We start from the raw sequence: 16,013 nt of genomic DNA, 5'->3' as shown, positions 1-16,013 counted from the left end.
AGCTGGTTGTTCCATTATCCAGCTCCTGCACAGGACTGGGTCAGCTCTAATGTAGACATCACCCATCAGGACTGTGCACAGTATCACTTTGAGCAATAAATTGACCTTTATCAGATTTCCAAGAAAGAGTATATATAAGAAGAAAAAAAAATTGCATTGATACTGTCTAGCAACTTTAAAAAATAGTCAAGCCATGGGGGACATAAGGTGCCTGCTCCAGATACTTTTTGAAGCTAACTCATGATGCTCTTCAGTGTCCTAAAGAGGTCACAAAACAGCAAGCATGAGAAAACACCCTCAACTGAACACTCTTCTTCCATGCTAAGTATTCTAGTATCTTCCATGCACTTGTGGGTGAATGTAAGGAGGACAGTAATACTCAGCACAGGAAAAGATGGAGCCAAAGTCAGAAAAGCCCAGCAAAAGGCTCCCAGATGATACACTTGACCAGCAGTGTGCATTCAGCTCCTGTATTCTTTCAAGTTTGTAACCTTAAACTCCTCTCTTATTTTTTATTCTTCCACCACTCCCACCCACAAAGGACTGATCAGGGTCAGCTAAATCCAGAGGGAAAGGAGCATGCTGGATTCTTCAGACTGGGTAGACAAAGGCAGTGACAGTACACCACCTAAATGGAATTTCAGGAAACATTTGGAAAACAAGGGTGAATGAAATCTACAGGCTGTGTAGAGCCACGTATGAGGTATACAGTACTTGTCTCCATCTTTGTTTACACTGATCAACAGTGAACTTCTACAACAGTTAAAAAATAACAAAACAGTATCTTAATATTGTGCTTTTGCATAGAATCAGATACTGCTGTTGACAAAGAGTATGTCTGCCAATAAATGTCTATAAATTGAAGCTAGACTGTCTGATACCTATCTGGACTTCTATCCTCAATGTCCTGAGTTCCCCTGAGCCAAGCTCAGAAAGCAAAAGCCCATGTTTTGCAGGCTTGAAGCTGCCACTGAACATGCTAGCTTGATGCTGTAAATCTGAAAGGGGGAGAGGTAATGGAGGAAGGGAAGAGGCATTATGTCTAGCAATCAGTTAACAAGCCCAATAAAATGATCTGTGATAAGAAAATAGATTTTTCTTCACTCACACAATGGTGCATTATGTTATTTCACAAGCCTCTTAATGCCACAAAAGTAAACAAAGAAAGCACTACCTGAAGTTTGCTTGCATGTTTTTCCCACAAAACACCTGAGAGAAAATTAAGGTTGAATAATAGAGATAAAGCAATGTGACTCAAGGCTTAAGCACAGACTAGACTTTTTCTCTAGATTCAAACATTCACAGCACATGTTCCCAGAACTTGGTATTGCTTAATTCCCTTGCATCCGGAGTCGGAGCACTGACCTGCAGATGAGCAAGCCTCCAGCAGAAGCACAGGCATTCAGCAGTTCTGTATTATCAGGTTTCAGTGATTTGGATTCCTCCTGTGAGACCTGGGTTGTCTAGACTGTACTACTGAATTGTTACAAAATATTTGCTTTCCATCACAAAGTAAAAATTTATGCAAAAAGCATACAGTACATAAGCTCAGGCCCTGATGGAAAAACGAACAGATTGTCTGTATCAGCCTCCCAAAGATAAATGTACCACCCCTACTCTGAGCTTTGTTAGCCTCTGAAGGTTTATAATGATGGATATATTTTGCTGGCAAAAATTCTTAACGTGACAGGTTAAGACCCACTAGTTGGTGGGAGTGAGTCCTTCCAGTGAGGTCACACAGCTAACACCAGGCACAGTCAAAAACACTTCAAAATATAATATTGCAAGTTATCTCTTCCACCAGTACCCTTCAAGCTAAGCACTTTCTGTCTTAGGCATGCAAGTTAGGAAACTGAAATGCTACTACAGCACTTCTTTACCTCATTCTATTTTAAAGATAAAATACATACATTTTTCTCTCAGATCCTACTTCATGATTAGTGGTAAGGAACAAACAGCAAGAGTGAAGGATAATATTGTGTGCATTTATGAGTGTGTACATGCACAGAGGGGAACATGTGCATTGTGTCCTTTTCCCTTCCCTTGACAGTATTAACTACAAGCAATTCTGCTGAGTGATGTCACTGGAAGGATCAGTCTTCCTGGGATGCTGTACCATGCCCTTCATTCACAAGCCTTGCAGCCTCCTAAATCTTCATAGCGCTTCTGGAAAAATTCTGTAGCATTGTACAGCTCTTTTGACTTTGTCAGACTCCACAGTGGGGAAAGTGAAAAAGAACCAATGTTGAGCTAAGGAAAAGAGAAGTTCTGCCCTGAGATATTTTAGTGTTCAAGAGAAAGATTCCTCTAGGTTGGGGTGAGAAAATGAAGTAATATTTCAGGCAAGTCAGAAATTCTGACAAATTCTGTTTCAGGAGAAGTAAAACACAATTCTGTGGCTCGGTGCCACTTACCTGGAATTTCCCTCTAACTGACAGGAGATATCACAGACAAGAGCAAGCTGCCAAAGGTTCAACACTCCAGCGTCTTCACCTCCTCAATTTTCAGCTTCCACTTTCCTGTCAGCCAACTTGCCACAGGTGGGAGACATTAACATATTGAGACTCCCCACCTTGCAGCAGCCCTGCAGGATCCTGCCTGAAATCTCAACTTTAATGCTCTTTAAGCCTACAAACGTGAAATTATCCAGAACTTTTCAAAAGGCAGCTGTGAAAAATCAAGCTGATTGTTTCCCAGCAGTAAAGATATAGAAATTGGCAATGTTTGGCAGAAAGAGCATTTTGCATTGAAAACCACAACCAGCAGAATGTATCTTGCAAAATCTAAGATGAAAGGTAAATACTTGTTCTCCCTTTCTCTAACTGAGATGTCACAGCTCTCCAACTGTGTATTAATCCCAGGAAAAAAAATCTGCTTCTTCCTCTCATCTTTGCTACTCTTATGAACTTCTTGTAGCTGTGCCAGCACCTCCATTTCTGATTCTGCCAAAACTTTTTATACCGATGGGACAACATATATGCCCAGGCTGGAGAAAGCAAAGGAAAAAAAGCATAATCTGCTTTTGCCCTTACCTACCTACTCATCCCCCTCCTCCCCATCCCTCTTCCATTGTGGTAGTAAAGTTTTCAATAGAAATATGATGACACCTTGAGAAAATCACATTTTCCACATAACTACAGAACAGAAAAGACAGGAAATATTTAATTAGGTAGGCATAGCTTAGGCAAACTCCTCACTGACAAATTCAGAACTAAAGGCATGAGAGAGTGGTAGAAATAACAGGAAAAATATGTTACCACCAACAGTTAAATGCTCTTGACTATAACAGTATACTGGACTCAACAGTGAGGGATGGCATTTTAACAAACCGACTGAACTACAAACACCACAAATAAGAATCTCTTTTTCAGAGGTTTCAGAAAACCGTAACACCATAGTTTTCACTGTGATTTCTAAAGCCTTTTTGATGAGAAACAAAATAACCACACACAGGTTTTTCTCTACACAGTTGTTCTCACCATAGGCACACTTCTTGGCTAGTCTCAGCCACGATCTAACCGTTTTCTGTAACTTTTGCAGAAGGAACAAAGGGGCCAGAGCACACCAGAGGATCTGTTCTGGCTATTACTGGCACAGGCAGACTCCAGAGGGGAAGAGGATGTCAGTTCTGAGAAAAGAAGGAATTGAATGCATCCAGATCCTATTTAACCAACTCATTCCCACAAAACTAACCCAAATAAAATTGAACTGGCATTTGAAAAGCTTTCTGTTGTTTTTTTTTTTCAAAATATCACCACACACCAGATCTTCTACCAGTTACTGTGAGCTAAGGTAAAATAAATAAACCAGAAGTCATAGCATAAGAATTCCTTGCCAAAATGTATTAACTTCACATTATCATAAACCCCTCAGAAAAATGCAAGGAAGAAGGATGTTATTGCTATAGTAGATGATCTCTAAATAAATACAAAGACACATTCTTGTTCTCTTATATTAATCTCTCAGTTTCTACAGCTTCCTTTTTTATCATAGTTTTTTATTATGATGGTGGTGGCTCATAATCAGATACTTTTTGTTCCAGTGGTTGCCAGAGAAATACAAAGGATAGAGTTTGACTGTAGGGTGTGTCTAGCTGTCCCGGACAGGGCAAGGCCAGCTTCTGGATACAGAGCACGTAGTCAGATAAATGTTTGTATTCTCAAGTGTTTCTTGTTTACCTTTTGGTTTCTTTGTGTCACAGGCAGCTTTGAATCCTTTGTCACTGTGCATGTAGCAAGCTACAACATAGAAATATTAAATAATACCACAAAGTAAATGGAAATGTAATGCTGATCTTTCAAAAGATAAAAACGTTAAACTCCTTTTTTGTATCTTTGTATTACTCTCCGGTATGTAACCTCTCCCCAGTAATCAAGCTCTGAGAATTAAGGCTGAGAATGGTCATAACACCACTTAGAGTGGTGTCATTAAAAATATCATATGGTACAGCTCCTTGCACAAAACACAGCTGCTTACCAGATTTAGTTAAATAATTTTAACTGAGAAAATAATCCATGATCATTTAGTTGAACCTGTAGTTTCTCTTACAAAGATTCAACCATTTATCTCTGGGAAACTTTTATTTCATTGTTTAACTCATCACTGACACTTCTCCAATGCTTTCGTATTTTCATGATAAGCTCTTCTCACAAAGCCACAGCTACTCTTTCTTCCTTCTAGGTACTAACTTTTCTCACATTAGCCTTCATTTCTGACTTTTGCCAACAAAAATGCTCTTCAGTTCTTGTAAACATTCACCTCAGCTCTAGGCAGCTATCAGCTACAGCCAGAAATTCCTCATGGGGTTTCACTACGCAGATGTGTCCACAAAGAGAGTGTGTGACAGGTTTTTTCTATCCTCACAAACAGAAGGAGAGAGCATGGACACACATGAAGGCTCTGTGGGAGTGGGTTGAGAAGACCACATAGCTGTTCTGACAACAGCAGGGCTGGCTTTATGCACACAGGACATGTGCTTTCAGGACAGATGCCAATGCAAGACGGACCTGTCTCCTCCTAGACAGTCTCATTACTCTGAAACATGATGAGCTGTCAGAAATGCACTATTCTGAAGCACTGTAAAACAAATATGGACTGCACTGAGGTATGCATTCTTGTCTACCAACAGATAACAGAGGTATTCTTACTAGTTATTGTAAATCATGAAGTTATGCGGCTAGCTTTTACGCCATAATCTGAATTCATCTCACAGTATTTGTGCACATCCTTATCAACTAGCTGGAAGGGGAAATTCTTGGGGCATAAGCCACAGAACCAGAATTGCATCCTTTTTCATAACTTTCATTTGGAACTGAATTGCTAGTTTAGGTTAGTCCTTATTTTCCACCTCATTCTCAAATTAAAGTAGCTTCACTAATCTCCTTGCAAATTATTTCTTTTTTTTTTAGTGGCCATTGCAGGGGAAGGCCACACACGCCAACATTCTCCATCCCCTCCCCATATTTTGCAGACTGATAAAGGAAAGAAAAAATGTGTGTATGGTGTATGTCTTAACTTGTTCAGCAACTGGTTATGATGAAGACAGTAACTAGTGAGGTTATATAGTTTCCATAGTGACTGTCTCATTGGAATTATCTATTTCTGGAATTCTATCAGAGATCACCAGTGTGGTTAGGATGGAAGTGTTCTGGATCAGGGTTGGCCATCATCTAAGCAGTAAGCAACAGAAGAATTTATATCCCCAGGAATATTTTGGGGAAAATTAAACCACCTTGCAAATGGCAGAAACATACTAAGATGTATCTCAATTTACATTTTCATCCCATTTTAATAGGTTACTACTATGTAGCCTATCAAATTATGCTTTAAATGACTATGAATGTGTCATGTTAATTCTATGACTATCTGTAAAAGTACTTGTCCCCCTTACCATTACAATGGAAAGCATTAACCTATGCATTACTGCAGGATTGGTGACAATACTGGAGTAACATAGTCTAAGCCAAAGTTTAGATTTCTGAAGAGCAATCACTGAATCTTGCTCAGCAGGATCTATAAGCCACCATGCCATATATAACCTATACTCCATCTATCAACCTGAATGTACCTAGTAATGTTTCCCAAAGGCATTACTTAGTCAAATTTAACTCAGAAGGTGAAATTACAGAAGACAATGCATTTACTAAGTCTTTGTGATATTTTCATTAGGGACCCCATTTCTGTCAGCCTCAGCCTTTTCACTATTTACAAAGCCAGACTTTATGGGAATTAGATTCCACGGTAATTTTCACAAAATATCCACTCTTTTCTGCTACATAGAAATAGTACATATGCTTAATTTTGCTTTTAATTCTTACTGATCTTCATTGCTACAGAAGTCTCTAGAAGAGCAGCCTAGAAGACTGATAATGAAGCTGAGCACAAAACACACTGAATTAATTTTCTCTTTTGCTAAAAACTGTACTTCACTCAATTTCCTTTTTTTTTTTTCTTTTTGTAAAATCAGAAAAACGTATGACAAACTAAAGGTGTGCTAACTGTTGATATTTGTAAAACAACTAGGAGACTGACAATGTAACTAATGTGCCTTATACTATAATTTTTCAATCAGTGCCAAGTTTACCTACAGAGAGATAACCTAAGTTCCCAACGAGTCCAGTGCTGTTTCTTTCCACCTTTGCACTACCTTCAGCCTAAGCTTTTGGATGCACCTTTGTTTTGCATTGTACTGAGACAACACTGCTCTTTCAGCAAAAGTACTCACTTCAAATCTTTACACGGATTTAGAATCATGGGTAGAGCTGATGCACAAGAATATCGTTGTTTCCTTATGTATTACCTCTCTAGGCAGCACACTGAGGATCTTCTCATTTTAGTATATTGTATGCCAGAAACGCCTCTTGTGCTTCAGCTGCTTTTAATGCAGGAAGAAGTAGCTTTGCTCAAAAGGCAAGATATGTTGCTTCGCTATGGCAGGAGAGTTATTAACAGTAACGATGACCAAATTCTAGAACTATACCACCTTTTTAATTTAGCAGCACATTTCAGAAGGAGAATACCTGTGCAGATACCCACTTGCTTAAATCTAGTCTTGAAGGACTTTGATTCAGGATTGCAGTTGTTCCCCCTTGATTACAATGAAGCTCAATGAAACAAATAGGAAATATGTACTGGAAGTAAATGCAAATTTATTTTTAAAATTGGATCGGCCTAACCCCACGTTCACCACTTCCTACATATGCCATTTTGCTTAGGGTGTGAGTTCCATGACACACTTTCTTAAATTTTGATCCAATCCTAACAAGACAGCTGTACTGACATAAAGCAAGCTAATAAAAATATGTCTATGTTAGGATTTTGTACAAAGGCTATATTCTTAAACATAGAGGTAAAAATTGAGAAAAGCTGTAAACGTACTTACCAGTTAGAGACTAGGTTATATATTTAATGTGCAATAAACAAAATGTTTGTTATAAATTATGTGCCAGTGGAAAACTTCAGTGAAGAGCGTAAAGAAAGGAAAGGGAAAGGAAGCTGGGGAAAACCCCTGAACTCCCACATTGTATGGCTCTGCAGACAAAAATCTCCTCTCTCATTAGCTCACCTTTGGCTAGTGATCTCTGTCCTGTTGCATCTGGCACAGCTAGACAATGTGTATCCAGACCTAAAAAAGAGTTTTGGGATCCACCACTGGGTCTGGAAAGCTGGACCTCCTGGCTTTCTGCTGCCTCTCCACAGTCTACTTCTGGCGGTTCATCAGAGTGAATCTGTATGCAGAAAGTTAAAGGCTGATCACCCTCTTCTGTGGCAGAGCTGTTAACTAGGTCACGGCAGGACTGCCTCTCGGAATAAACCACTTTGGACGTTAAGGAAGATGATGACTCTCGGGAGTTGAATGTGCTTTCAGGAGAGGAGAGAGAACAAGATGCTTCACTTGACAGAGTCGAGGTGAAAGAAGACTTCTGCTGATCCTGCATTCCAGAAAAAAAGAAAAAAAGAAATGGGGGGGGTGAGAAAAAATATTTCCACATTATTCCTGTTCCCAGGTTCTGCATGTTATAGATATGCAGTTGAAATGCTAACTGACTGAAAATTGATGTAATGTGATTAATTATCCATCAAAAAAAGCCTGAGGTATGGTAGCCAATCTCCTACAGAACAGTAACTTCAGAAACTAAGCCACAAGGAAGCCAGAGGTAAAACAGATAAAAACCTGGCAATGCCTAAAAACAATAGACCAAGGAAAAATATTGCATTGAATGTAGACTTCCAGGCTAGGTCTCACACCCACATTCACTCTTTAGTTTGTCTTCACTTTCTTGGTCTTATCAAGAGTACAGAAGAAAAACTGAATTAGCCATTGAACATGAAGTTGCCTTGAAGCATTCAATAAATCCACCAATGCCATAACCATGGATAGACAGAAATGGACCCAAGCACTGATGTGTCTTGACCTTCTCAGCACACAGAACCATTTTACCTGGTCCATTCTAGGGATTAATTATTCACCAAGACAGGAAAATTGATGGGTAATATGATGGCAAGTTAATGGTAGAAAGAAGAACTCATGGGACAGAGGGCAGGAAAAGGGGAAGGGTACAAGATTTGTGCTGCTCATTCACCTGCTAAAATTCATCCTTCAGCACATAAATCTGGAAAAGGGCCAAAACTTCACTTAGAAACACATCAGAAATCATTCAGACATCTTAAGGTCCTCCATACTGTACTTGTCACCCTGACTCAACAAGAGTGCATACAATCAAAGAGGTCTCGGAACATCTTACAGTCATCATTAGGAGCTAGGAATTGAATAAGAGAGGGTATGATAGATGCACAATTTCATGTAAAGAGAAGTTGAGAGAAAGAACAAAGTTTTGAAAAGTATTTATCTTCCTAGACAAGAAAATAGATGCCCAAATCTTTGTCTACAGTAGGCGTTTACAACTCACATAGGAAGAACTAGCACTAGTCTGCTTCTTAGCCACAAAACGTCACTGAAAAGATGAGTCAAGAAAGTCAAATAGACAAGTAATACATACACAAACACACAAATATACATACAAATACCCAGAAGAGGATTAATCGACAGTAATAAATGAAGTAATGGAAGACAAGGGGAGACAAAGACTTACGGTGAAGCTCTTAGCAGAAACTATCAGAAATCATTATGAGAGCGTCATGATATGAAAGCCAGATTTCTTGTATCTGCTACTGCTGAAATTTACTCCTTGTGCAAATCATCTGATTCTGGCACTGGCCAGAATTCTGACTTGATGGGCCAGAGTTCTGGCAAGTTTATGCTCTCAATACATATGTAGAATAAATTTGTAAGGATTAAAACAGATGATAACTAGACTGGAAGTATTGAAAATTACTGAGAAGGTGTTGCTAGGGAAACCTGGGCAAGCTGCAAACACAATAAAGTGACTAGCTTGTAATATGTATTTCTAACCTGGTAAACTAGAAATAAAATGTATTCATATAAACCAAACCAAGGACGACAATTTTTTTGGATTATGATATATAAACTTCTGCAATTCAGTGTTGCTGTAATGTATACTATTTCCTTTTTACATTAAAAAAATCAAGCAAAGTTGATTTGCCTTCCTGTGCTTGAATCTAGCTGTATCATGTATCTACTAACCAATTCAGAAGATGAGGGCCACCTATATCAGTGATACACTTCTTTGTATCACTTGCTTCACTCGTAAATTTTCAAAGCCATTCCTCCAAGACTCTGCCAAACACTGTGAGACCAGACTTAATTTATATTCCTATTACAAGAAATACAACATTGTGTTTCAAGTGCATTTTTGTTTTTAAAAAGGAAACTTTCACAAAAGCATCCTAAAACAAAAGACAAGGTGATGCTGTCATAAACTACATGTACGAGTGATAAAAACACCCTTGGGAACACAGGTGACCTGAAGCACTTAATCTAAGAGCTCCTAATGCAAAAAAAAAATTGTTGAAGCATTTGTACAGTCAAACAGAACAACCAAACTGTAAAAGCTCTTCCTCCCATGGTGTGAAGGTCTAATTTCAATTGTTCAAAGACAGAAAAGGAAGATGTTAGATCTCACCTCTATTTTTTTGGCATTTGTTCATGCAAAAGAAAGTGCCATTGAAATGAAAACTGTGCCTCACTGAGTGGAATATATTTTTGTTTTCATTTTCATTGTGTGTTAAATAAAAAAAAAAAATGTGGGTGAGAATAAAGATGACTGCCAGAATGTTTCTTTTTCTCTACATATGTGTTGTGGGATTTTTTCTTTGGCACGATAAATGTTTACCTACTTACTCGAGTGGTTCCTTTGGAAGTTTTGCAATGATCCACATAATAATAAATCTCCATTTTAGGGACATTTCTAAAGCAGATTCTTGAGTCAGAAGATCATAAGAATTCCACTGGAGATCAATGAGTCTCTAGGCATTTTTTAGAGAAAAATTATCACCACAAAACACTTCAACTGCTCTTTTGAGACTGCTGTGATCTATTGTCTCAACATAGCTGATCGTTTTTGAACTGTAAATCCATTCACATGTGAAGAAATTAATGTAGACAGTCATTTTAACTTTTGTCCTACAGATGTTAAAATTTACTTGTTCCTCACTTGCTGTTTTCTTCCACAGTACCCAAAAGCATGGAAAAACATAGAAAGCTCATGACTACTACTTTTTCCAAGTTTCAGAATGGTTTGGGTCAGCAGAGAACAGAACAGCAAATTAAAACTGTGTGCTAGAAGTACAGCAAAATGTTTGCTACTCTAACACGTAACAGAGCCTGCACCTGGGTTTCCAGACTAAAAGTTTTCAGTCTGGAGTTGGTCTCAAGAGGTTTGGAGGACTTTCTTCTTAAGACAGCATTGGGTTGATTTTCTAGAATGTCCATAGCTCCTAATTCCTATTTTGCAAGATCCCTTTATCACTCAGGAGGAAGAAGTGCAACTTTTAAAAAATATAAAAATAAAAAGAAATGAACCCCAGTAAATGTCTGTGGCATTCCTGATGCTGTGCTGGGTTCCCAGGATGAGTATCTCTCCCAGTAGTAATCTGTGAAGATTCAAGCAGACCTTCCAAAAGCGGTGTACCCACAGAGTATCAACATAAATCCATCCATGTTTGGGACCTCACAGCTTGGTTCAAAAACTCCGCAGCAAATAAACAGGCCACAAGCAGAGTTTAACCAGCCTTCCCTGAGACAATCAAGAGCTCCACTCCTGGAATTGACTTTCCACTAGAAACTGTGCTTTCCCAGTCCTTCCAGTGGTTTTCTTGCTCCAGTACTTGTCCAGAAGGGAAAGGGGTATTAAATTGGGTATTTAAAAGATGACTCTGACTTGCAGTCAAACACAGCTGCATTGGTACTTAACTGTTCCTACCCACCACATAAGCTGAGCATAGGGCAGACCCATGGCAGCTGGAACTTATTCCAGTGGCACTACTGGAATGAAAAGATGACAGCTTTGCTCAGGAGACACAACTTTATCCATGGGAGAAAGGACTTTAAGCTGGGGATGAGGGGAAGGGAAATCAGAGAGTTTAAGGCTGAAGAGAAGATAACCTTTAAGGGAAAGGCTGAGGAAGCAGGACCTCTTGGCACCTGCAGCATTGCCTACCTCCCATGTGTCCCCTGCTCACACGTGGAGGCCAGCACTCAAGAAGAGCATATGGGAAGGAGACAAATGGACATGGCCTCTGCAGCAACAGTTTGACAAGCAGCAGGAAGCCAGAAAAACAGAAAACTAAAACCCAGCACCTGTTTATACCTCATCATCTGGAAAAATGCAGGCATTCGCTCAGAAGCGAGCGATGGAAAAGACATCTACAGCTTCTTAAAGGCAAGCCACTGAGGTATAAAATTCAAGATGCTTCATTATCAGCCCTCAGCCCAGAATAACTCTTGGAGACGTATTGCCAATGTTCTTATTTTCTCTGATATTTATAGCCACTCAGCCACATTTAACTTCCAGTTAATACAGGCAATAAAGAATCACATTTTACACAGTGAACACCATGCACCTCCTGAGTGCCAGGCAGACTGGTTTGCCATGACTAATGTTACACAACTGTTTCAGAAGAGGAAGTGAAGACTGACTTATCTGACTGAAACAGAAGAGGGCAAGTGGGTGACAGTGTGACATACGCTCCCAGCTTTATGCGAGTAAATTAAAGATTGCCAGACAGGCAACCCTGAGCATGACATCTCCTTTTACTATTGCCTGTGACCGCACAAGCGTCTCCAGCTCATCTGTATATTTCAAATTTGTTCCTGCTTCATTGTCTCTGTACCAGTCCCAACTACTGGATGTCATTTCAGCATGCCATACAGGAACCTGTACCACACCAGTGAAGCATCAGACACTTCACCTCTGTGAGATGAAATGATTTAGTATTAAGCATGTTACTGTGTACTCCTCAGTGTCAACTTTCAGCTGGGGAAGGGAAAGGCTTGAACTCAGAATTCCTGATTTCACCTGCATTACCACCCCAAACCAGATTACTCATTTCTAAACACAGAATTAAGTAAACCTTGTATCTTAAAGCACATGTTAGGGGAGATGAGATCATTGGGAAAAGGAACAATACAGAAACAAGATTAATAGGGTGATAAGTGGCTAATAATTAGGCAAGTCAATTTGATTAGACACATGGGGGTGCATAGTGCTTATTATAATTTATGAAATGAAGCGATGCAAGAAGGGATATTCTGGGCAAATACTCTACAGCAAGAGAGAAAAATGGAATCGATTTTGGGAGGATGCCCATCTTTTTTTTATAGTCTCTTTTTCAGAAGTAAAGAACCCATTTTATCACCTTAAGAAGAGGCCTCTTTCCCCTCACTTCTCTTCACTGCCACAAAATCAGCTTCAAATTCAGCAGTTTTAAGAACAACTCACTCAAATACAAATCTGTTGGATGATGCTACCAGGGTCACAAAAAGAAAGAAGACTTGAGTCTGATTAAAGAAAAAGAGTAGTATGAAAAATTAGGTTACAGCAGTGTGTTTAAAACCTTGTAAAGAAAAGACACAGCATGTGTATAAGGTAGAGTGACACCTTCCTTTCTCTAGCAAGATAAATATGCCTCCATCTGAAAGAGCTGTTCTTTTACAGTGCGAGGTTCCCGGTGGTGCAGGCTGCAATCACTGCATGCTCTGCCACAGGGCAGGGACCATCAATGCATCCTCATCTCACAGGAATACAGCATGAGCATTTCCAGCCACTGTTTTAGGTTATTCCTCAAAGGTCCACCACCTCAAGAAAGTTTTGTTCCAACTGGCTAGCAACAAGAAGCAAGCTAATTACTGTAACACTTACCAAAGGAGGAGGTGGTGTCTGGACTGTGTAGGGGGGAGGTGGTGTGTCTGTTATTTCTGGATCATCGTGTTCACTTTCACTGTAGCATTCTGAGGCAGATATGAGAAACGAACAAAACCAAAGTGTTAGATGGACACTCATTTATTCCTTGCAGTGCTGTGGTAACAAAAGATCACTGAGTAGGGTTTCTGGACTGAAGACCATGCTGTAACAGGTCAGTGTCTCCTACAGTGAAAATTAACCCACTTGTGGTAATGTTACACTATTTCATGGCAACGTTTTTTCTTTTTTCTTTTTTTTTTTTTTTTTAAGTAAAAAGAATTGTCAATTTGCTATGACAGGAAACACTAGGTGGCACTGCTCTTGATAACTTCACAAATAGGTTTGGGGTGGGGTTTCTTTCCTCCCCCCTTTGCAGCCTTTAAAAGAAAGGCTGCATCGTTTCCAGTATTAAATTAGGGAGACCTGTTGCAAGTAATAGATGCTGTCCCTTAATCTCTGTAATCAGTAAGTTTTCCTGGAGCTAGCAAGAGGCATTAGTGTTTTGGTTGCAATTTTGGAGGACACAGGTTGCTCGCATGGTGCTTTAGAAACCACAGAGCAGCCTTGTGAGAGTCTTCTGTCACCACATGGTATCTTACATAGACATGCCATGAAGCATAACAGTACATGTTCTGAGATAGTACTAAAAGTAAACACAGTACTCTAGGACTATACAGCCCACTTTTTTTTTTTTTTTTTAAAAATAAAAACTAAGCTGATAGAGCCTCAATATCTCTCGACATGTGTCAGAGAGGCAGTCACCTTCTTATTTCCTTCAAATACCTGTGTAGCAAGTGAAAGCATTTTCTCAGGTGTTTTTTTAAAAGCGGATTAAATGAAGTGATAGTCATTGACAAAATGAGACACAGAAGAAGGGAGGCAGTAAGTTGCTGGTTCCTATTCCCAGGGCCTGGCTGTAACCACTGGGCAAGATCACTTCCCTCTGCTAAATCTCCCAGGATGCCTCAGCCTCCCACATCCAACCCTTCTAGGAGCAAGGGCGTGCATCCTGCCCTGTGCCACGTGGGAAGTACAACAGTGCTCACCCCACCTGACTGAGCTGGGGACATGAGAGGTTGCGAAGACATAGTCAGAGCTTAATGAGAACAACATGAGTAAGTGCCAAGTGTCACAAGAGCAGAGGCTGCCCCTGTGGCCTCCACAGGAGCTGGCACTCTGCACTGCCTCCGCCGGCTGTGCACAGCAGCTTGTGCTGTCCAAGCGCAGCTGGGTCTCTCCAGTGGAAGCAACCATCCTGCTCTCTTCCCAATTAGGCAAGGGTTGTTTATGTTCTGGGTGTACTTTGCAAGAGCTGGACTTCATGGGTTTACACCACTAGAAAGCAGTATGTTAGCACTGTCTCTGGGAAATCACCTGTGATTATCTCATCTTTTAATTAAATCAATACCCACACACTTTCTTTTTGTGCATGTCATTTGGGGGATTTGAGTAATGACAGTGTGAGGTGAACCAAATTTTAAGAGAAAAAATAATTATACACAAGAGAGAGGTTCCTAAGATGTTAACAAAGTAAAACTTAAAGAGATTCATTACTTTTTATCCCCATACTCTGCAGAATTATAGGATTTTTAATAGCATAGCTGCTATTCTCTTTACTGGAAATATGTGCGGGTACATCTTAGCATAAAGGACTGCGACTGGCTGCAATAAGGCTTATATCAAATTCTAAGGCTCTATTAATGCCTTCTTGAATAACTGTTAGTAAAAAGCTTGTTGTTTCTACAGCTCCACTTTTAGGTACACAGAAGAACCAAAAAAGAATCAACAGCTGTTTCTGATACTCTAAATAAGCAAATGGGATTGGAGGGGATGCTAAAATGCATAGAAAGTACATGAACATACAAGAACTGTCATAACAAGAGCCAAGACCCTCCTGAAGAGTTATGGTGTGTGATACAGAGGGGAGAACCAGGTCAGCAGGAACAAGAAGTGACTGTGGGTAATGACAGCATTTTTCTGAAATGTAGTAATGCTTCTGCAAGGGCTCATCCACCCAGGTGCGCTGGTGGAGTGCTGAACCCACACTCAGGGCAGCTGCTGAAGCACCTGTGACAAAACATGTGTGGAAAGACAAGGAGGTGTTTGACACCTAAATCAGAGTGCCTTTTTCTGAAGGGCAAAATGGGCCACCAACTTCAACAGCTGAAGAAATCTTGGCTATGTTATGTTTACTGCAGGGTAGTTAGAAAACCTGCTGCAGAGGTTATTGAGTAGATTATTTTGTATCCTTCTGTCATATTTTTTTTAACTAAGATTCGTGGGCTGACTCATTTTGAATTGTTTTGTAATTCTTGACTTTGAATTGTTTTGTAATTCTTGACTTTGAATTGTTTTGTAATTCTTGACTTGGCCAACACAACAAATACTACATTTTCTGAGGCTTAAAAAAAATAATTTGTTTTCATGTATAGCATTTTGGCCATCTTCATCTTCCATCAAAGTCCTCCTTTGTGAAAACATGTACGTGTTTGAACACTTCCCAAGTACAATTACCACGCAGTTCTTGCTACACAGCCTAATAGTCAATATAGCACTTTATCTGAATTATCTCAGACTGTTTTGATACAAAATTGGGTTCAAAGAGGACGCCGGCATTTTGGAGGAATTTGGGGGTATGGAAATTAACAATTTTCCTTACATGAAATAAAGAGGAACCACGAACTGAAAACA

The 16,013-nt window shown here is 39.7% G+C and overlaps 1 protein-coding gene across 1 annotated transcript in view; it reads right to left on the bottom strand.

Annotated features, from left to right (window-relative positions):
* The window catches only part of LOC141956223 (CNK3/IPCEF1 fusion protein-like), a 155,785-nt gene that overhangs the window by 6,197 nt on the left and 133,575 nt on the right, over positions 1 to 16,013 (bottom strand). The window contains 2 exon segments of the mRNA XM_074896532.1: positions 7,565 to 7,931; positions 13,281 to 13,369. Of these exon segments, the coding sequence (XP_074752633.1) occupies positions 7,565 to 7,931; positions 13,281 to 13,369 (456 nt within the window).

Source organism: Athene noctua, chromosome 1, assembly GCF_965140245.1.
Source record: "Athene noctua chromosome 1, bAthNoc1.hap1.1, whole genome shotgun sequence".
NCBI classification, from domain to species: Eukaryota; Metazoa; Chordata; class Aves; order Strigiformes; family Strigidae; genus Athene; species Athene noctua.
The sequence above is the reverse complement of the archived record's forward strand: the minus strand, read 5'-3'. Positions and strand labels throughout refer to the sequence as shown.